Source organism: Salvia splendens, chromosome 12, assembly GCF_004379255.2.
Source record: "Salvia splendens isolate huo1 chromosome 12, SspV2, whole genome shotgun sequence".
NCBI lineage: Eukaryota > Viridiplantae > Streptophyta > Magnoliopsida > Lamiales > Lamiaceae > Salvia > Salvia splendens.
In genome coordinates this window covers 9,138,634-9,160,849 of record NC_056043.1, presented here as the reverse complement: position 1 = coordinate 9,160,849, position 22,216 = coordinate 9,138,634, and the positions used below count along the sequence as shown (strand labels likewise).

At 39.4% G+C, this 22,216-nt stretch overlaps 1 protein-coding gene across 1 annotated transcript; it reads left to right on the top strand.

Moving 5' to 3' along the window:
- The first annotated feature begins 12,085 nt into the window (after nucleotides 1-12,085).
- Nucleotides 12,086-20,385, top strand: LOC121756949 (two-component response regulator ORR21-like). Its single transcript, XM_042152386.1, has 5 exons — nucleotides 12,086-12,365; nucleotides 12,536-12,688; nucleotides 12,761-13,162; nucleotides 13,321-13,397; nucleotides 19,161-20,385. Exons 1-5 carry the CDS (start codon nucleotides 12,233-12,235, stop codon nucleotides 20,262-20,264), a joined length of 1,869 nt encoding a protein of 622 aa, XP_042008320.1. The 5' UTR covers nucleotides 12,086-12,232; the 3' UTR covers nucleotides 20,265-20,385.
- The last annotated feature ends 1,831 nt before the right edge of the window (nucleotides 20,386-22,216 follow it).

Genomic DNA, 22,216 nt, shown 5'->3' with positions numbered 1-22,216 from the left:
TCAAAAATATCTCAATGAGATCGTCCACGTCACCCAAGATATTTTGGTTCTTTAAAATCTAAATGCAAGTGGATTGAGGGGTTGGAAATACCCTATCTTCTTTAGTTATTTATTGGATCATAGCATCTAATTTTATTCTTCTAGTAGTTAAGTAACAAGTAACAAGTAACAAGTAACAAGTAACAAGTAACAAGTAACAAGTAATATTTCTATTTCCTATTGTAAGAGTATGCAATTTTTGTACATCTCGTTAATAATTATGATATGCTTATTTACTAGTACTATAATTCGCAAGACTAGTTAAATAACTACTTATATATTGTCATCGGCGGATCTAGGTGGGGTCGGGGGGTCGGATAATACCCTTCCCCAGCCGCCGACCCCACGCCGCGCGAAGTTCTGCCCCAGCAGCAAACCAGTCGCCGCCCCTGTGGAGAAGAAGATGTTGTTCCAAATTTCCAATCTTTTAGTAATTGGGCTTTACAAATGGGCTGGACTTGGTATAAATCAATACTCTAATTAAATAAACTCAATTTCCAATAAACCTATTTAAATAAAGAGAATTGGGTCTGGTGAAGGGCGGCGATGTCTGCTATTCATAGCTGCTCCTCCGACGTTCTTGATTCCTGCTCTGACGTTCTTGATTCCTGCTCCGGCGCAACAGGTTGAGGAATTGCTGTATATTCAATTTTTTGATTTGGCATTGCTGTTGATTGTTGGGTAATTGCTAAGTGTTCATTGTTGGGTAATTGATGTGTATTCAATTTTTTGATTTGGTATTGTTGATGGTTGGGTAATTGACGTGTATACAATTTTATATATAGTTATTTCCTTCTAATGGTTTGGCAATTGACGTGTATGCATTTTTTCAATTTGGTATTCCTCTGTATGCAATTATATGATCTATGTATGCTACGAAAAGAATTTCGAAGGAAATCCTTAGCAATTGGTAGGTATTTAAAATTATCATTCAAGTTTAAGTTTGTACTATTATTTGTTTTTTTGTTCTGTTTTTACAATTCACATTATAGTGCTATAAAATTGATCGATAATTATTCATTGATTTTGTTTACCTTGTCCGAGATTAGATTAGAAAGTTTCATAGTATATGATAATTGATTAAATATAAATTTTAAATTTGTGTTACATTGTTATTTGTTTTTAGGTTAATGGATAAATTTCTAAAGAAAAGACCTTGAGTTTCTATCGGTTCTTCAAGTATTACAAACTATCATTATTATCGTGTTGAAATTTTTTATCAGGTATTTTTGATAACTAATATTCTTGTTTATTTAAACTTTGATATTAACTCATAACATAATTTTTTTTTCACAATCAGGTTGTTGATTTAATTAGTCAAGAAATGAGGAATCCTTTTTCTGAGTCCAGCACAAATTAGTCAAGAAATGAGGAATCCTTTTTCTGAGTCCAGCACAGACCTACTCGAGTGTATGGCATGTCTTGATCCAAGAAATCATTTCTCCAATTTCAATGTCGATAAACTTGTTCATCTTGCCACCCTTTATCCGGAAGACTTTTCATCCATGGAGCTTAACTTGTTAACTAAACAACTTCAAAGTTTCGTGAGTGATGTAAGAAGAGATACACGTTTTTCAGATGTTGAAGATTTGGGAACTCTTTCAAAGAAGATGGTTGAAACGATGAAAGATAAGATTTTTCAATTGGTTTATCGATTGATAAAATTGGTCTTACTTTTACCAGTAGCTACAACATCCGTTGAAAGAGTGTTTTCTGCAATGAAATTTGTGAAGTCAGAGCTGAGAAATAGGATGGGAGATGACTGGTTGAACGACAGTTTGACGGTATATAGCAAGAAGGAGGTGTTTGCAACTATTCCCAATGAAAGGATTTTGAGTCGTTTTCAGAAAATGGATACTCGAAGAAGCCAACTATCTCGCATAGCATAAGATTGTGGTATTTATATTTTTACGTATTTTTGTTTAGAGATATTTATTAAAATATTATATTTATAATCTTGATCGGTTCGACCCCACGATTTTTTATTCCTGGATCCGCCACTGTATATTGTAGTATTATGATGCTGTGTTTGTGTAGAAACGCGATCCAATTTGAATGTGTACACAAAAAACACACTTACTTGTGTATTTTGAAACATTAAATTAAATCGCATACTCATTATGACAGAAACCGCATATTATACGTCGCATTTAATTGGTAGATAAACAAAAAAAACATTTATTTTTTGTGTATTATGTGCAAATGAGGGAACTGCATTTTTTTCGAAAAATGAAAAAGAATTTGAATTTTAAATAGACTTTCCGAGTCTGGACTTTGGTATAGATCTGGAGCTTCAAAATATAAAAATATGTTTAGACATAAATGTGAACCTTCAATATAAAAATATTTTTGAACTATAAAATGTTCCTACTCTAATTAGCACTGTGGGATTCAAATTAGTTTGAACTTTGAAGGTTGGAGGTTGAGGTGTGTGTAATTTGTAATTTGTAATTTGTAATTTGTAATTTGTAATTTGTAATTTGTAATTTGAAAAAAAAAGAACTTCAGGATAATAGTTGTTGGTTGACTTATCTATTGCTAAGTGAATTTCGAACACGCACACATCACAATTTTCATTAGTGGACCTAATTCGAACAATTGCTAGTACAATGCTTCAAGCGAGAAACCATATGCAGTTATGTGACAAAAATATCTCAAATTTTGGGTGAGCTGGAAATCTGCAGGGATGTCAATCGGGCTAACTTATTCGGGTCAACCCACTCAGATTGCCGAGCTATTTTAGTTGTGAGCTATTCGGGTTATGATTTTTTCGGGTTATAAATTTTCAACCCTAACCCGTCAGGTTTTGGGCTAACCCATCGGGCTATTTGAGCCTCAAAACTTTCAAAAATAATTTCTTGTATCAAAATTTTCCTTTAAAAAATGATTTTAAATTTAGATATTTTTATTTCTTAGTTTTAGAATCATACAAAATCTTCAAATTTTCATAGTTTCCTTCAATAATACTCCCTCCGTCCCAAGTTAGTATTCATTTTTGGGTTGTCCTAAGTTACTTGAGTCATTTCTCTTTTTGGCTATATACAAAATGTCTAATCTCACGTACTTTATTCTTTCTCTTACTTTACTCTATTTTCTTTCTCTTACTTTATTTTCTCCTATACTTTATTTAACTCACTAAACACAAATTTCTTAAATCTCGTGCCAAAAAGAAACGCCTCAAGTAACATGGGACGGAGGGAATATTTGAAGAGAAGTCTTTCATCTCAATCAACTACTACATAAACAAAGATAAATCAAAATTAAATCAATCAATTTGAATTAAAGCTTGTGTTCGTGTTATTATTTTGGTATTATTCATAATGAATTCTTTATGAAAATAAAAAAATCATATCTTACATGAATAATTATTAAAATGATAAAAATGATAAATATATTGAAATTTTTGATGGCTTAGTTTTAACTTTTGTCTTGAATAATCCTTGCATTAATTTTTGTTTTAAGAAATTCCAAAATCACGGTAAAGTGGACTCGTGAATTTTAGACATAGGTCCATGTTCTATTGAACAAATAGATTCAATTTATAGATTATAGTGATACTTTGGTAGGGTTGGTAATCTTTGGCACGACACGATAACCCGATACGAATCCCCACGAAATTAATGGGTTTTGGTCAAATTTTATTGGGTTTGTGTCCTTATCGGGTCGATACATGAAGGACACGAAAAATTCGTGTCGTGTTTGTGTTATGTTCGGGTTACACGTTAAGAAATAAAATTATAATATTATTAATTTTTAGTATTTTAAAAATGATATTTTTTTATTGGATTTCTTTGTTATGAATCTATTGATGTTATTGTTCATCAGATCATATTGTGTAATCAGATTTTAAGTTTTTAATTAGACTCTTAATGATCAGATTCATGGTTTTGTAACTTTTGTTAATCAATAGCAGTTGTTATCAGGTTCTTACCGTGTTATCAGGTCGTGTTGTTATAATGTCGTGTCATGTAAGTATTGTTATCGTGTCGTGTTGACTCAAAGTGGTTCGTGTCGTTAATGGGCTCATGGTGTGTTCGGGTTTGAGGGTAGCGGGTCGTGTTCGTGTTCGGGTTTAGGATTTTCTTAACGGGTCGTGTGTTAAGGATATTCTCCTTAACGCGATGTCGGAAGATAGATTAGAAGTCCCGGGAGGCGGAATCCCGTCGACAACTAGGGGTTTGCAGAAAAACGATAAAGAAAACAAGAAAGATGATAAACAATTATTTCATTGATTCCTTAATGAGAATAATAATAGCCCTATTTATAATAGGGATACTAACTTAATGAGCAAGACAAAAGATATGAAAAAGATATGCAATTCCTAAATTATCTAACTAAATAATGCAACTAAATAATTAAATATTAAACGTATCATCGTGTTCGTGTTTGTCCTTATTGGATCGTGTCCTTAACAGGTTGACCCGATAATGACCCAGTACGCAAGATTTGCCACTCCTTTCGGTATCGCGATGGTATACAAAGGAACATTATATCATGTGTAGACAAGATCATTGAATACAATCCGAACAAGCTTAGAAGACAGAGAGAGAGATAAAATTGTGAATTCTAAGCAAGTTGGTTTTGTTATGATTTTATTTTTATCTATTTATTATACACTTGTTAAACCTATGTTTGAGTATAACTCGATCTCTCTTCTAGATTAAATTGATCTTTTATTTTAGTTTTACCTTTTTCTATTAAAGAAAAATTTTCTTTTGCCTATGAATAAGCATTGTTTTAGTTTCCGTGTAAACATATATTTGATTTAATGCATTTTTAGTGCCAATCTTTCTTTTGTGTAAACTGACTTAACGGTTTTCGGCTATTTTGTGTCAGTCTTGATATTGATTAGCTTCTTGAATTGCACGAATATATACATTCGTTCTTGTCTACAAATTTTCAAGAGTCCATACTCCATAGTATGGAACACCCGTTTCCACTCTTTTATCAATAGAATAGAAAATAAAACACCACATGTAAGCAGAATTAAACACAAGGCCTTATATTAATTAGGAAAATCTTATGATAACTCAATTTTGACATTTAAGTTATAAGTTATTGACGTACATGTTTTTTCTTACTTACACCCAATATTATTTAAGCTAACTAATATTTTGCCCAGTGATTACACTTAAATAATGTATGTCAACTAAAGCATTTAATTAGTAGTGTTAGTTCATGCTTTAAACACCATTTTGCTGGTAAGTTTCTCAACGGATATTTTGTTACCAATCCTCTACAAATCGGTTCAGTTCAATAAACCACCCCTATTGCTAAAAACAATCTATTTCAACTAAACACCTCATAAATGATTTTGTTGATTACAACAGAAACAACTATTATTCGACAATGCTAGGAAATTGGTGATTTTATGTTTATTTATTTTGTTGAGGCTTAGTACGATTCTTTAGATTATATTAATTATAGATGGCGTTTGGTTTTCTAGCTGATAAAATAGTATCAAGAGATAATTTGGGATTGAGTTGTGAGATTATTTTAGTCATATGAAGTTGGTTAGCTATGACTAATCATCCTGATAAAAGGAAGAGATTTTCTTCATTCACTCTTATATTTTCCAGCCGGATTTACACCCCTTTAAATAGGTTCAACAATAGCTAAACATGGTAAGGATCCTTTCCAATTATTTTCCTAATCACTTGGTAATTTTTCTTAACCAATTATTTTCCTAATCACATGGTAATTTTCCTTAACTACATGATTCTAATTGATTTCTTTCCAACACTCCCCCTCAAGTTAAGTAATGAGATCACACATTCTTAACTTGCCCAATACTTCACGGAAGCTTCTTGAATCCACAGCCTTAGTCAGAATATCGGCCAGTTGGTCTTCTGATCTCACAAACGGGAGCTCTACTATCTTAGCTTCTATGTTGTCTTTGATGAAGTGCCTATCCACCTCGACATTCTTTATCCGATCGTGCTGAACTCAGATATATTGATTGCCGCTTTGTTATCACAGAACAACTTACACGACTTTTGTGACTTTAGGCTTAGTTCTGTCATTAGCTTCTTCAGCCATAAAATCTCAGTCAGATCACTCTTGATTCCTCGAAACTCACCTTCTGCACTAGATAGGGCAACCACCTTTTGCTTCTTGCTCCGCCACGTAACAAGATTCCCTCCAACAAAGGTGAAGTACCATGCGGTCGACTTTCTGTCATTTGGGTTTCCTGCCCAGTCTGCATCTGTGAAACCATGGATCTCCAAGTGTCCATGATTTTCGAACATCACTCCATGTCCTGGCACCCCCTTTAGGTATCTTACAATCCTAAGAGTCGCCTCCCAGTGAGCTTCTTGGGGTGCGTGCATGAACTGACTGACCACTCCAACAGCATATGCAATGCCGGGTCTGGTGTGAGACAAGTAGATTTATTTCCCAACTAGACGCTGGTACCTTGTGCGATGAGTAGACTCTGCTTCTTCAATTATCTGCAAACCGTGATTCTGTGCCATAGGAGTATTCGCTGGTTTGCAGTCTAGCATCCCAGTTTCTGCCAGCAGATCAAGTACATATTTCCGCTGGCTGATAAAGATTCCCTTCTTCGACCTTAGTACTTCAATTCCTAGAAAGTATTTAAGTAAGCCAAGGTCCTTCATTTGGAATTCTGCAAAGAGATTCTTCTTCAACTGCTTGATCTCATCCTCATCATCACCTGTGAGGATCATATCATCTACATAAATGATCAGACACGTAATTTTTTCTTCTCTCCTCTTTAGGAACAGAGTATGGTCGGAGTTGCTTTGCTTGTATCCATACTTCTTCATTACCTCAGTGAACCTCCCAAACCATGCCCTAAGGGATTGTTTCAGCCCATACAGTGTCTTCTTAAGTTTGCAAATCTTTCCTCCTTCAAACTCGCCAGAGAAATCAGGTGGTGCCTCCATGTAGATTGGTTTGGACAGCTCCCCATGTAAAAAGGCATTTGTCACATCAAATTGGTGTAGTGGCCATTCCATGTTTGCCGCTATAGAGAATAGTACTCAAATAGTACTCATCCTTGCCACTGGGGAGAAAGTTTCAGCATAGCCGACTCCATATGTATGAGTATATCCCTTAGCTACCAATCTTGCCTTATACCTTTCGATCGATCCATCTGGTCTTCTCTTATTAGTAAAGACCCATCTGCATCTTACAGTCTTGACCCCATCTGGTTTCAAACATACTTCCCAAGTCTTGTTTTTTATCAGGGCCCTCATCTCCACCAACATTGCCTCCATCCAGTGGGCAACTTTCATAGCTTCTTCTGCCGTTCTAGGGAGCTCTTCTTCCTCATAAAGAGCAGCTTCAAATGCCCTGGCCATTTCACTCAAGTTTGCTTTAGCCAGATTTGCCATAGGGTACCGACTCCTTGAATTGGTTCTTTCTGGACTGTATCATTTAGGAGGCACCCCACGGGTGCTTCTAGGAGGTAAGATATACCGTCCAGTATCACCATTAATTGCTGCATTTTCTCCTTCCTCTGCATCCGGTTGGTTAGGGCCAATAACTGTATTCTCTGAGCTAGTTTCGGGAATTACCTCAGATATCACTGGAGGAGGATCTGGTCCAGGCAATGGAAACTGAGGAGGCTCCACAGTGGACGTGATCTGCTCGGCGATGACACTAGCTTGCTCTGTTGGCTCCACCTCAGAGTTGCCTAATTGTGGCACATCCCAATGAAGGGGTTGAACACTCTCCCCCTGGCTTGGAACACTCTCCCCCTGACCCCGAATTTGAGTGTGATAGAAATACTCACTTTCTAAGAAGTTACAGTTCATGATTGTAATAATCTTTCTAGAAGTTGGATCATTACACCTATATCCTTTTTTATTCAATCCATAACCCATAAAAACACATTTAATGAGAATTTACTTCTTTCATGCTTGGGAACATGGACATAAACAGAACAACCAAAGATTTTGAGAGAAATAGTCAGGGGTTCAGGAATATTTGTTGAGGCTGAAAGAATTTGCAGAGGAGTCTTCATACCTAAAATCTTTGTAGGTAGACGATTTATTAAATAAACTGCAGTGGCTACAGCTTCAGGCCAAAGAAATTTTGAAACATTTGAGTCAAAAAACAAAGCTCGAGTCATTTCTAAAATCAGTCTATTTTTTCATTCTGCTACTCCATTTTGTTCGGGAGTATAGGGACAAGTCGTTTGATGAAAAAGTCTCCTGCTCCTAAAAAACGATGTCATTTCCTTATTAACAAATTCCCTACCATTATCAGACCTAAGATTTTTAATAGAGGTTTGAAATTGAGTCTGAATCATAGTAAAAAAAAGTGGTAAATTTTTCGAAAACCTCAGATTTATTTTTCAAAAAATATACCCATGTTAATCTAGTGCAATCATCCACAAAAATTTAAAAATACTTTAAACCATGGTCACCAGAAATGGGCGCTGGGCCCCACACATCAGCATGTACTAAGGAAAAAATATCCTTAACCCGAGTATCACTAGATTTAAAGGATTGTCTATGGCTTTTGGCCAAAACACATGACTCACAAGTAATATTCTTAAACGTAGAAAACTTAGGAAACATAATTTTAAAATAACCCGAAGATGGATGTCCCATTCTACGGTGCCACAACCAAGCTTCTCTTTCAGCAGATCCGTGAGCAAGCATCGCGGTGCCACCTTGTTGAGTAATCTCATCCACATAGTAGAGGCCTTGACGCTCAGTGCCACGCCCAATTATCCTCCTCGTCCCGATATCCTGTAATACACAAAAATTTGGGTGCATCAATAGAGTACAGTTTAGCTCTTTAGTAACATGGCTAATGGACATGAGTTTATGAGACAGTTTGGGCACATAAAGACAGTTGGAGAGTTTTAAGGTGGGAGAAATTTCAATGGTTCCACTCCCACTAACAACAGTTAATTCCCCATCAGCAGTTTGTATCGAACTCTTTGTAGCATCAGTAAATGCAGAAAAAATCATTTTTATCATAAGACATTGTATTTGTGGCTCCACAATCAAATATCCATCCATTCTCCTTAGGATCAGTTTTACTTTGGGCCATACATGATATAGGGATTTTTTCCAACGGTGCAAAACGATTTGGGCTTAAAAAGGAATTTTTAGGCAATATAGGGGTAATTTTTCAGATTTTTTTAGTCTGGGGACCTTTTTGCACAGGAATTATACTACAGGGACTAGGCTTATAAATATTCGTATAATGGGGTCCTTTTTTTAACATTTCCAAACTTGAGGGGGCATGCAATAAAATTGATTTATTAAATTGGGGATTAGGGTTGTCACTCCCTAATCCACCGTTACCTCCGACAGAACTCCCCCTCCGTTTGGCAAATGCGGCCTCTCCGATTCGCTGGTCCAGTTCGCCTCGCCTGTCGCCGCAGCTGCCCTGCTGTTGGGTGGTCTCGCCTGTTCTCCCTCGGGCGTTGGCAGTGATGTGAATCAAATTGTACATTTTTATTCCCCTAACTTTACATGATTTATATAGTTTGATGCTTGCAAAAGTATGTTTTGTGGTGTAGGAAGAGGAATGAATGGTGAAACAAGGAATGAAGCTCGGATGTGAAAAAGTTGTGCGAAAATTCCAGCAAGTACAAGAAATTGGCCACCCGGCCGGGTGATTTTACAGTTGTAAAATTCTACCCGGCCGGGTAGTTTATTTTAACTGTAATTCCAGCAATTTCTCGGACAGTTTCATGATGGAAAAGGAGAGAGAAGAGGCGGTTTGGCTGGGGAAAAAAACAAAGAAAATAAAAGGCTGCAGAAAAAAAAAGGAAAATGGATTGATGGGACGGTTATAGGAGCATTGATTATTAAACAGAGAAAGGAGAGGGGAGAGGGGGAAGAAGTGACGTTTTTTGGTAGAGGGAAAGAGAAAGGAGAGAAAGAGAGGAAGAAGGTCCGGCCTACTCTCCGACGATCCGACTCCAAATCCCAACTCCACTCATCAAGAGCTTGAATCCTACGGTTTTAATTGCAAATTCACCATGTGTTTAGGCTAAGCTCTCATTGTTGCTCCAAGTTGTAATCTAGGCTTGTACGAATGTTTTTACACCATCAATATCATATGTTTGTGTCCTACAATGTGCTTAATTTTATTCACTACATTTTTGGCTAATGATGTAGTGATGTTAATTCTTTTGCTATCGTCTCTTTAACATAGCTTAGGATTGATCGTTTGTTGGTATGCTATCGATTTAGAACTGTTCAGGGGATAAATTGATAGTGGATTAGGTAAGTGATTATAGTAGACGATGTTCGTTCCCGCGCATCTGCAGGAATTAAATGTCGTTGAAAGTTGGTTCATGGAACAAGTGTTCAGCTGACTGTGAACTATACGTCGTAGACATGTTCAGTGCACGCGATTAGGTTGATTAATTAATCTCAAATATGTGCTCTTAATATAGGTGTAGAACAATACAAGCTTACTGAGCAACTTGGAGTGACATCTTTTTCCTATTTGAAAAGTCTTCCTTAGTTTGTAAATTTAGTTTTTTTAGTCTTGTCAATTCTTGTTAAATAACATACGCCTCCCTGTGGTTCGACACTCGAAGTACTACAGTCGACTCTGTACTCTTGCAGATAGATTGTAATATTAGAGCTATTTTATTAAACTTGTGTGTTAATAATCCATTAATATAAAAGCTCGAAAATTACACATCAGGCAGCTTCTCGGTTACCCGCCATTTCTTGGAACAATCTACCTCCTTCTCCGACTCCGATTGCGAGTCGTGTTCTCGCCTTTTGGCTTTCATCCCACCATTCTGGGAACCCGACGAGGAGAAAACAATTTTCCTTGGTGTGTCTCGGTCGTTGACAGTGGGTGCACCATATTTTGGATTTGTCAGGTTTGAACCCTCCTCGGCGGTTTGGTGGTGGCGCGGCGGCGCGCGGTGGTTGGGTTTGGTGTTATGGTGTTTGATTTCAGGCTGCGAATCCCAACCCTATTCCGCCCGATGATTAGACATTGTTGGTTGCACCGGTTGGGAGATCCGAGTTTGCTGCTGGCGAGTTGATCTTTCGTCGGGGAGCTTCTCGTTTCACCCATCCGTATGCGGCCTCGGCTGAGGGAAGTGGGCATTCTTTTAGAATGTCCCGTCGAAAAAATAGAGCATATTGAGAGAGAATTTTTTTAAACCACGATCAATTGCTGGAAGAATTGATATTGACTGTTATTTTTTTTGAGTGATTAATTGTATTAAATCTCTAATTATTATTTTATTATGATGATAAGTTGGACAAATTATAAACTAACTACGGTGTTTAAAATATTTAACGGAATGTATTAATTTAAAACACTAATGTAACTTTTTGTAGTATGAAATATATAGACTTAATATTTTTATACTAAATTGAAATAAAGGTAAAATATTTTGTATGAAACATGTAATTACCTATGTTTATGAACTAGTTCATAAGATTAACTTAGATGAATGAACATATGATAATCCTAGATAATTAATCAATGAGTCAACGATGCATAGTTTTAGTTTTGCAATAAATTTAAAAATGATTGTATTATTACAATATTTGAAAATATTATTAAAATTATAGTGTGAAATTTATGCATTTGATGTAGAATGAGCATCAATCTAATCCAATAATGCACATTCTAGTGGTTTTTCTTGTTTTAGTTTGTTGTCGGCAAACATAAAATTTACCACATTTAGATGCAATTAGTGTGAAATTCGATAATTATGAATACGGAATGCCTCGCAGTAATGACGGCAGACACAGATACGTACAAAGATTGTTTAGCAACACCTTTAATGCTGTTTCTTCAGCGTTATCCTTCTTCATATTTAGTACTCCCTCCGTCCCGTGCTACTCGCACGTTTGCTTTTCGGCTCGTCACAAAGTCCTTACACTATTTATAATTTAAGTTAGAATTAATGCATTTAATTAATATGTTAGTTTAAGTTAAGAGCTCTTTTATTAAGTGATGTCTCATTACACCTAAAATTCTTTTTTAATTACACAAAAAAATCAATCCCAAATTTATGGCCTAAAATGAAAAGTGCGAGTAGCATGGGATGGAGGGAGTATTATTTACATCTTTCCTACTCAATTCACTCAATCATTGCCCTCTCCTTCTGCTGTTTTCCTTGTTTTTGCTTCTAATTCTCCTCCAGATCTCTTATCGTCTCATGGTTTCTGGCGATTTCGGCTGTGCTTGAACATATCCTGAAGTTAGGGTTTCAGCAGAGGCGATAATGGCGTGCACGAGCGGTGGAAAATTGGAGGTGTCGCAGCAGTTCCCGGTGGGGCTGAGGGTTTTAGTAGTGGATGATGACGTCATCTGCCTCCGCGTTGTGGAGCAAATGCTTCGCAAGTGCTTGTATAATGGTTAGTCACGTTTTCAGATTTTTCGCCTGCTCAATTTCACGATTTAGTGCGTTAATTTGTTGATTGCTACGACTTTAAGCGAATTACCTTCGGAAAGAAATCAATTGAATTCGAATTAGTTGAGAGCACTTTGGATTCATTTATATTTCAAAGTGCTGATGTCCTTGCAGTTACCAGTTGTTCGCAAGCGACAGTGGCTTTGAACTTATTGAGGGAAAGGAAAGGATCTTTTGATGTTGTTCTGAGTGATGTTCACATGCCGGATATGGATGGCTTCAAACTTCTTGAGCTAGTTGGACTGGAAATGGGCCTTCCTGTGATAAGTGAGTGATGCTTCTTGTGGATAAGCCTTCACAATTGGTTATGGCTACTTGACAATTGATTCTGTTGTGCAGTGATGTCCGCGGATGGAAGAACTAATCTGGTCATGCGTGGAGTAAGGCACGGGGCTTGTGATTACTTAATTAAGCCTATCAGGGACGAAGAGTTGAAGAATATTTGGCAGCATGTTGTTAGGAAAAAACAGAATGATATGAAAGAACATGATCATTCGTGTAGCGTGGAAGACCATGATCGTCGAAAACGAGTGATTGATGATACTGAATATGCTTCTTCTTTGAATGAAGGGGCAGATGCAGACGAGGTTAATAAAATGCAAAAGAAAAGGAGAGACTCTAAAGATGAGGATGATGAAACGGATAACGATGACCCTAGCACGTCAAAGAAGGCTCGTGTGGTTTGGTCAGTAGAGCTCCATCAGCAATTCGTCACTGCTGTAAATCAGCTCGGGATTGATAGTATGGACTTGCCTTTTATGTTCTTATATTACTGAAAATTTAACTTACTGGAGCAATAAATGCATTTAGAGAACAATATCATTATTTTCTCTAGAGAATTTTTTTTAATCTATCTATGTAATTGTTGACATCTGTTAGCATCTTTGGATTCTTTTCAGAGGCTGTACCCAAGAGAATTCTTGAATTGATGAATGTCCCTGGGTTGACAAGGGAGAATGTTGCTAGTCATTTGCAGGTCTCATTATTTCCTCACATCTAGTCTTTGTTGGTTGCATCTCATTTCTGACTAATTTCAAAGCTGAAAATATATGATACAGCATTGGTGATTTTGGAATCTTTATTTGCCATATTTTACTTTCAACTAAAGGATAATAGTGTAAAATCTGAAAATACTTCACCTTTTCCAATGTCATCCTGGGCTCCAAATACTGTTCAGATATTCTTGGAAATATGGGAGATATCTGAAATGCTTTCTTTTCTTATGTAACTCCTTGACTGTTTGCGAAAAAATGTAGTCTGTTTCTTCAGTGTCTGATATGAAGCGAAAGGGTGACAACCAGGGAAAGCCCTTGATAGTGTATCAAAGGAGGAAGAAGCGTGAGGATCGGGATTGAGTCTACATTCGTGGGCTGTGTAATTAGTATAAATATTGTAAATAGTGTGTATTTTGTAAATAGGAGTGTGTATCTTGTAAATAGAATAAGGGGCGGTTATGATGCGCCTGTTGGGGGGGAAAGTCGGTTATTATGATTATTTCCCTATTAATAGTTTAGGAGATTATGATTGAAAGGGACATATATTGTATCAAGGGAAAGCCTGGGGCTTGGGCGGCACTGCCGATTGAATAAAGAATTTCTACAACTGTTTTCCTTTCAATTCTGTTCTTAACAATTGGTCCGACCTGCCGGAGCCCGTCCTCACTTGAAAATGACGAGATCGCAAACGGAAAGGATGGAAGCGTTGGAAAAAGAGCAGCAAGGGATTCGAGAAGATCAGAGAGCGATGAAAGAAAGTCTGGAGATAATTACTGCTACCCTCACCGAATTATCGGTCGCCGTCAAAACTAAGTCGGAATCTCACTCCGGCGGAGGAGGGTCCAACGACGACGATGGTAACAAATCAGAGGAAGGTAGCGACACGGGCGAGAAACCCGACCAGGGGAAGAACAAAGGGGGTTTGCAATTGCCGTCGTTCGACGGAATGGACCCCATCGGTTGGCTAGCCCGTGCCAACCAACAGTTCGAGATAACCGGAACTGCGACGGAATCCTGAGTTGCAGCGGCGGTGGTGGCAATGGAGGGACCGGCTTTGTATTGGATGACTTGGCTGCGTTCTCGTAAGCCCTCCCTCACATGGAAGGGATTTTCGGAAGCATTGGTTTCTCGGTTCGATACTCGTTTCCAAGGGGACGCATTTGAGAGATTGGCTGATATTAAACAAATTAAGGGAGTCGAGGATTACGTCAATTTGTTTGTTCAACTCTCAAGTCAAGTACCTGGCTTAACCGACGCTCATTATCTCGGCTATTTCATGAAGGGTCTTAAGGATCCAATACGAGGATTCCTACGCCTATTCAGGCCGACTGAACTGGAATCGGCAATGGAATTAGCACGTGATGTAGAAGATAATTTGGCAATCCAGGGGGGAGGACGTACAAGTTTGAATTGGAATAATTCGACGCCAAGGAGAAGCGGCTGGAGTCGAAGCGGTTCAATGGCTTGGACTGACTCGATAGGAAGGCCAAGTCAGAATTTCACTAGTAGTAACTCACGTCCGGGTGAGAAATCTTCTATGTCAAGGGCCAGTGAAGCGATGCAGCATCCACAACGACCTCGTTTTACGAGGATCTCTTCGCAAGAATTGGCGGAATTAAAGGCTAAAGGGCTGTGCTTCCGGTGTCGAAAACCTTATTCTCCGGGGCATGAGTGTAGCCTCAAACAGTTGCGAGTAATGATCACCGAAGGAGAGAAGATAGACCTGCAGCAGTATGAATTTTATCAGCCAACGGGACTTGAGGAGATGAACGAGGAGCATGAAGAGTCTGGCGAAGGAGACGTTGAGTTGCCATTATATTCAATGGCGGGCATTGATACCGCTCGGACTATGCGCCTGCATGCAAAGTTGGGAGAACACACTATCATAGTTCTTATAGATAGCGGAGCAAGCCACAATTTTATATCAAGGGCACTCGTGGACCGGCTGCAACTACAGCCCGATCGAGAGGAGCGATTCGGCGTTCTCTTGGGAAACGGTTTACGCCAAGAAGCGGAGGGTGCATGCCGGAAAATTGAGGTAACATTGGCGGGATGTCAGTTCCTATTAGATTGTTTTGTGTTTCCGCTAGGTGGTGTAGATATGATCTTGGGTATGACATGGCTTTCGACCTTGGGAGAGGTGAAGCACTACTACGACAAAATGATAATGAAGTTCGAAAAGGAAGGTCGCTGCATCAAGCTGCGGGGCGATCCTCAATTGTGCCGGGGACCTATCGGACTAAAATCATTAATCAACTCTCGCGATGCACAAGTATGGGCGATAGTACTAGAAGAAAAGGGGGACGCTGAAATACACGAGCAAGAAGGGGTACAAGAAGTGCTGCAACAATTTCACGAAGTATTTGGGGATCCGAAATCCTTACCACCTGAGCGAGTGACAGACCATCGCATTACCTTGGAAGATGGTACTCGACCAGTTTCTGTGCGACCGTATCGTTATGGGCATCACCAGAAGGACGAGATTGAACGATTGGTGAAGGACATGTTATTGGCAGGGATTATAAGACCGAGTTCGAGCGCCTTCTCAAGCCCAGTATTGTTGGTTAAAAAGAAAGACGGGAGTTGGCGATTTTGTGTCGATTATCGAGAATTAAATAAGGTGACGGTACCGGATAAATACCCCATTCCGGTGATTCAAGAGATGCTTGACGAGCTGGCTGGGGCGGTCGTTTTCTCCAAAATTGATCTTCGATCCGGATATCACCAAATCCGTGTTGCATCCGAGGACGTACCCAAAACCGCATTCCGAACTCACAGTGGTCACTATGAATTCTTGGTCATGCCCTTCGGCCTCACGAATGCACCGGCGACTTTCCAATCCACTATGAATGACATGTTCAGGCCCTATTTGCGTAAGTTTGTGTTAGTTTTCTTCGACGACATACTCATCTACAGCCGTTCGTGGGAGCAGCATCGAGTGCACTTGGAAACTGTGCTTTGGATTTTACAAGAAAATCAGTTTTTGGCAAATCACAAGAAGTGTACATTTGGTTGTCGGCAAGTCGAATACTTGGGTCACATAATTTCGAAGGATGGAGTAGCAATGGATCCGGATAAAATTAAGGCTGTGCTAGAGTGGCCGAGACCTTCGAGTATACGCGAGGTACGAGGATTCTTGGGTTTGACTGGGTACTACCGCCGTTTTGTCAGGGAGTATGGCTTGATTGCGAGGCCATTAACGATGTTATTAAAGAAAGACGCTCCCAAAGGCTTTGAGTGGACTGTTAAAGCGGAAGAGGGCTTCTGTCGCTTAAAGAGGGCTCTTACGGAGGCACCGGTGTTGGCATTGCCCCAATTTGATCGCCCCTTTGTTATCGAATGCGATGCTTCCGGAACGGGCATAGGGGCGGTACTAATGCAGGAGCGTCGACCGATTGCCTATTTCAGCAAATCTTTGGCTGATCGTACCTTGACAAAATCGGCGTATGAACGGGAAATGATGGGCCTCGCTTTAGCCGTTCAGCATTGGCGACCTTATCTACTGGGAAGGAAGTTTGTGGTGCGAACCGATCACCGGAGCTTGAAGCATTTGCTATATCAGAAGATTGTTACTCCCGCGCAGCAAGTTTGGATTGCTAAGTTGATGGGATATGACTTTGATATTGAGTATAAAACTGGAATTTCTAATGCTGCGGCGGACGCTCTATCACGACGGGACGGTGATGCCGAGTTGTCAGCATTAAGTAAGGCGGAGTGGCTGGGCTTCGAGGGGATCGAGAGCGAGCAACGGAGTGACGAGTATCTCAAGGCCATCATCGAATCAATTCAGCGGCAGCCGGACAGTAGACCGGGTTTTCGGTTGGTGGGAACGAAATTATTCTTTCACGATCGCATCACGCTACCGGCAGCATCGCGATGGATTCCCGAACTTCTTCATGAGTTCCATGATACCCCGTCTGGGGGACACGCAGGAGTATTGCGAACATATCGACGGATCGCAACCAACGTTTATTGGAAAGGTATGTTCCGTACTGTTAAATGTTGCTAAATGTTTGATTTGTCAAAAGATGAAATACGAGGCAATGTCGCCAGCCGGGTTGCTACAGCCGTTGCCTATTCCGCAACAAATTTGGGAAGATATTTCTATGGATTTCATCACATGCTTGCCTAAGTCGAAAGGATTTTCTGTGATATTGGTGGTGGTTGATAGGTTATCTAAGTATGCTCATTTCTTACCATTAAAGCCTCCGATCACTGCTCGCTCGGTGGCGGAAATCTTCATGAAAGAAGTGGTCCGCTTGCATGGAATTCCCAACTCCATTGTTAGCGATCGTGATTCCATGTTCATAAGTGTTTTTTGGAAAGAATTATTCGCGCAGTCCGGTACTCGCCTCAAGTTCTCTACAGCCTACCATCCTGAAACGGATGGTCAAACGGAGGTGACGAATCGGGTGTTGGAGACATACCTCCGTTGTTTCACTAGCGAGCAGCCCAAGCAATGGGTGAGATGGTTGGCATGGGCAGAATTTTGGTACAATACTTCATACCAAACCGCGGCGCGAATGACTCCCTTCGAGGTGGTATATGGTCGGCCGGCTCCAACTCTTCGCCGTTTTCTGCCCGGGGAGTGTAAAATGCCGGCAGTGGTTGAAACTTTGGCCAGCCGAGATGAAGTTTTGCAGCGACTTCGGGGAAATCTAATGCAAGCACAGCAGGAGATGAGCATTCAGGCCAACAAGCACCGTCGAGACGTAGAGTTTATGATTGGTGATAAGGTGTTTCTGAAGGTCCGACCGTTTCGGCGAGCCTCGTTGCGGGATGGTAAGGATCATAAGCTGTCGGCTAAGTTTTATGGGCCTTTCGAAATTCTTGCTCGGGTTGGGAGCAGAGCATACAAGCTGCGCCTTCCGGAAGGCAGCAAGGTACATCCGGTGTTTCATATCTCTCAACTAAAGAAGGTGGTGGGAAATCATGAAGTTACAACTGAATTTCCGGAATCTATAGAACTGCCGGTCTTGCCAATGCTCGAGCCAGAACAAATCTTGGCATTGCGGGTGATTCCAATGGGGGAACGTGAAGTTGAGCAACTATTGGTGAAATGGAAAGGTGAGGGTGAAGATGGGGCTACGTGGATCGACTTGCAACATTTTATGGGGCAATTTCCAGATTTTGACCTTGAGGACAAGGTCGATTCTAAGGGGGATGGAATTGATATGAAGCGAAAGGGTGACAACCAGGGAAAGCCCTTGATAGTGTATCAAAGGAGGAAGAAGCGTGAGGATCGGGATTGAGTCTACATTCGTGGGCTGTGTAATTAGTATAAATATTGTAAATAGTGTGTATTTTGTAAATAGGAGTGTGTATCTTGTAAATAGAATAAGGGGCGGTTATGATGCGCCTGTTGGGGGGGAAAGTCGGTTATTATGATTATTTCCCTATTAATAGTTTAGGAGATTATGATTGAAAGGGACATATATTGTATCAAGGGAAAGCCTGGGGCTTGGGCGGCACTGCCGATTGAATAAAGAATTTCTACAACTGTTTTCCTTTCAATTCTGTTCTTAACAGTGTCCTTGGCTCATAACACCGACCTCTCGTCGGACCTTAATGTCTCACACAAATTCTGTATAATTCGATGGTGGTTGCTAGTTGCTACCATTGCTATGTTATTGATCACATCTTTTCACATAAGATTTTTTTGTCAGAGCTTTAAGTCTACAACTCTGCACGATGACTTTCGTTTTGATTATCTCATTTCTGGTTATTGTTATGTCAATCTGCAGAAATTTAGACTATACTTAAAGAGGTTGAGTATGGTAGTTCATCAACAGGTTGGCCTTTCTTCTTCTTATTGTGGGCCAGTGGAGCAGAATCTGAAACTAGCCTCACTTGGAAGGATTGAGTTTCAAGCATTGGCAGCTTCTGGCCAACTTCCTCCACCGACATTAGCAGCGCTACATGCTGAGCTTTCTCGACCCACAGGGAACTTAATCTTGCCAGGGGTGGATCAGAGAACTTTGCTGCATGCATCTCTTCAAGGGTCTAAATGTGTTTCTGTGGATCGGGTTGCTTATGCCCAACCTCTGGAAAAATGCTCGCCCAACATTTCCAAACAAAGTTCTCAGCCTCTTACGTCCAATGGCGACGTACACCCCGAATTTGCAGCCTGGTCGTCGAAAAACCTTGGCGATTTGGTACCAGCCTGTAACCTTGGCACTGTAACAGAAACGGACGGTTTGCTAACCTTTGTACAGCAACAGCAGAAGCAATCTATGATGCCAGAGACAAGTCGTTCAATCAATGTGAACCCTTCTTGCTTAGTAGTTCCATCTCAGTCTTCACCAAATCATCAAGCAGGAAATAGCCCTGCTTCTGTCGATCAAAATTGCAGCTTTAGAAATTCTGCAGTGGATCATAATAACCCCTTGATCTCGTCAGGTATTGGACAAGTCTTGGAAGTGGAATGTAAAGCAGTGAGTGCGCCTAGGGATGCAGCTTCTGTTTCATCTACATCATCTTACTCAAGAAATATACAAGAAAGTTCTTGTCAAAGAGTTTGGAACTCAGCCTCTACACTCAACGCTGTTGTGCAGCCTCCTACCAAGGCCTTTGTGCAATGTTCTTACAATGGTAAACTGCATTTGGTGCAAGGATCAGCAGGGAATCCTGTATACACAGGTAGAGGACTGTCCATACCAAGCCGGTTTGCTGTCAATGAACAGGAATTGCAAATGTGCAGCCTAAGTCAAGTGAGATCTTATGTTGAGAGCAGTAGCAGCAAAGTGAAGCAAGAGCCAAATATGGATCTGATGGGAAGTGTAAAATTGGGGACTCCAGTAAAGCAGCTCTTTTCCCAAAATGATCTGATGAGTGTTTTCTCTGACTAGGTAAACTTTCTGTTTGAATTCATTATAGTAATATCTATAAACCATCTGTGTAGATCTATAACACACGTGATTATGTAGTGAAACTGTTGAAGTTTAGCTCTAAGCTTTTCGAGCTACCATATATCGTGTGTTGAAGGAGCCTGTCCATTTTCTTTAAGGTTGGATATGGTCTGTGGTTTATGCGAGTTACTGTCAAAATTATGTACTACAGAACTATTAAAACTGGAAGAGAGAAGAGAGAAGAGAGTTATACAGAACAGAATGATGATTTATCTTGCATGAGGAAATAATCTCACTTTGGCAGAGATGTGGAAGGAAGAACTATTTACTATACTATAATTCAGCTAGCAAAGAAGTAAATAACATATTCTAACTGCCACCTAACTCACTCTCCTACTATTCAATCTTTTGGTGATAGCTGCCTATCTGCCACTATCCAATCTTTTGGTCCTTTCACATTGACTTTTGAACGTGCATAAACCTCCATCATTATTTTAAGTAGTGACAAACCTTCAATTGATTTTCGTATAATTTCCCATGCAATCAAATTCTACCCCTCCTCTTTTCATCTTTCTTTTTGCCCCAAAAAAAAGGCTTCAATAATACGTGGGCATGGTTGGGGTTGTTGAATACCATATACTCCCCCCTCCCTAAAAATTTGTCACTGATTTCCGTTTTTGTTCGTTTCTAAAAATTTATCACCTTTCATTTTTTCTATTTTTTTATAGTGCACCTCACATTCCATTAACTCATTTATACTCATATTTTATTATAAAACTAATATATGAAAGTAGTGGGTGTCATTAACTTTTTCAACCAACTTTATATTACATTTTTTAAAATTCGTGTCGGGTCAAATGGTGCCAAATTATTAGGGACGGTGGGAGTAATAAGGACCAATCTACATGTTATTGAGTGACTCATCGCTTTCCAAAACGCTAATCTTTTCTTAACTTCATTGATGATGAGTTTCGGCGTCTGTGTAATTTATAGTATGCGTTTAAAAGACGATCAACTAGGGCTGGTAATTTTTGACACGACACGATAACACGACACGAACCGGCACGAAAATAATGGGTTTGGGTTAGAGCTTATTGGGTTCGTGTCCTTATCGGGTTGACCCGTTAAGGACACGAAAATTTCGTGTCGTGTTCGTGTCGTGTTCGTGTTATCCGTTAACAATACGTGTTCGTGTCGTGTTCGTGTTATCCGTTAACAAATAATATTTTAATATTATTAATTCTTATTATTTTCATTTTTAATAGGTTTAACCGTTATCAGGTCGTGTTGTTATCGAGTCGTTATCGTGTCATCTCGTGTACGTGTTGACCCGAATTGGTTCGTGTCGTTAATGGGTTCGTGTCGTGTTCGTGTCGTGTTCGTGTCTGAGGATTTCGTGTCGTGTTCGTGTTCGTGTTTGAGGTTTTCTTAACGGGTCGTGTTCGTGTTTGCTGTTATCGTGTTCGTGTCGTTATCGTGTCGACACGATAACGACCCGACATGCACGATTTGCCACCCCTACAATCAACCCGTTACAAATTTATATTGTCTAGAATTTACAAAGGCATACTTATCCAAAATTCGATTTAAAGTGACTTCACTCTCCATACCCATCCCAAACACACCCGTATGGCAATACCGTTAATCATCATAAAGAAATATCATGATTTTTTGTAAAATATAAAAAAATATCTTAATTACGTTTGATATGCATGTCTGTATGATTGAATGACTCTAGGAGGGACTAGATAATATCATAGTGATCTTAGTTGCATTTGACTTTTTGATTAAAAAATGCAGAATTCAATGATCATTAATTGTCTACTTCCGTCAGTACTAGTGAATGCAATAAAAATACCGGCACTCAAAACAAATCGAATTAAACACGTTAAGTGAAATTAATAATGACTAATCTAGAATCATTAACTGAATCACACTTTAACTTTAGTCAT

Coding starts and splice junctions, on each gene's coding strand:
- LOC121756949 (XM_042152386.1), top strand. CDS start 12,233: ATGGCGTGCACGAGCGGTGGAAAATTGGAGGTGTCGCAGCAGTTCCCG. Junction 12,366..12,535: donor TCGCAAGTGCTTGTATAATG/GTTAGTCACGTT, acceptor ATGTCCTTGCAG/TTACCAGTTGTTCGCAAGCG. Junction 13,398..19,160: donor ATGTTGCTAGTCATTTGCAG/GTCTCATTATTT, acceptor GTCAATCTGCAG/AAATTTAGACTATACTTAAA.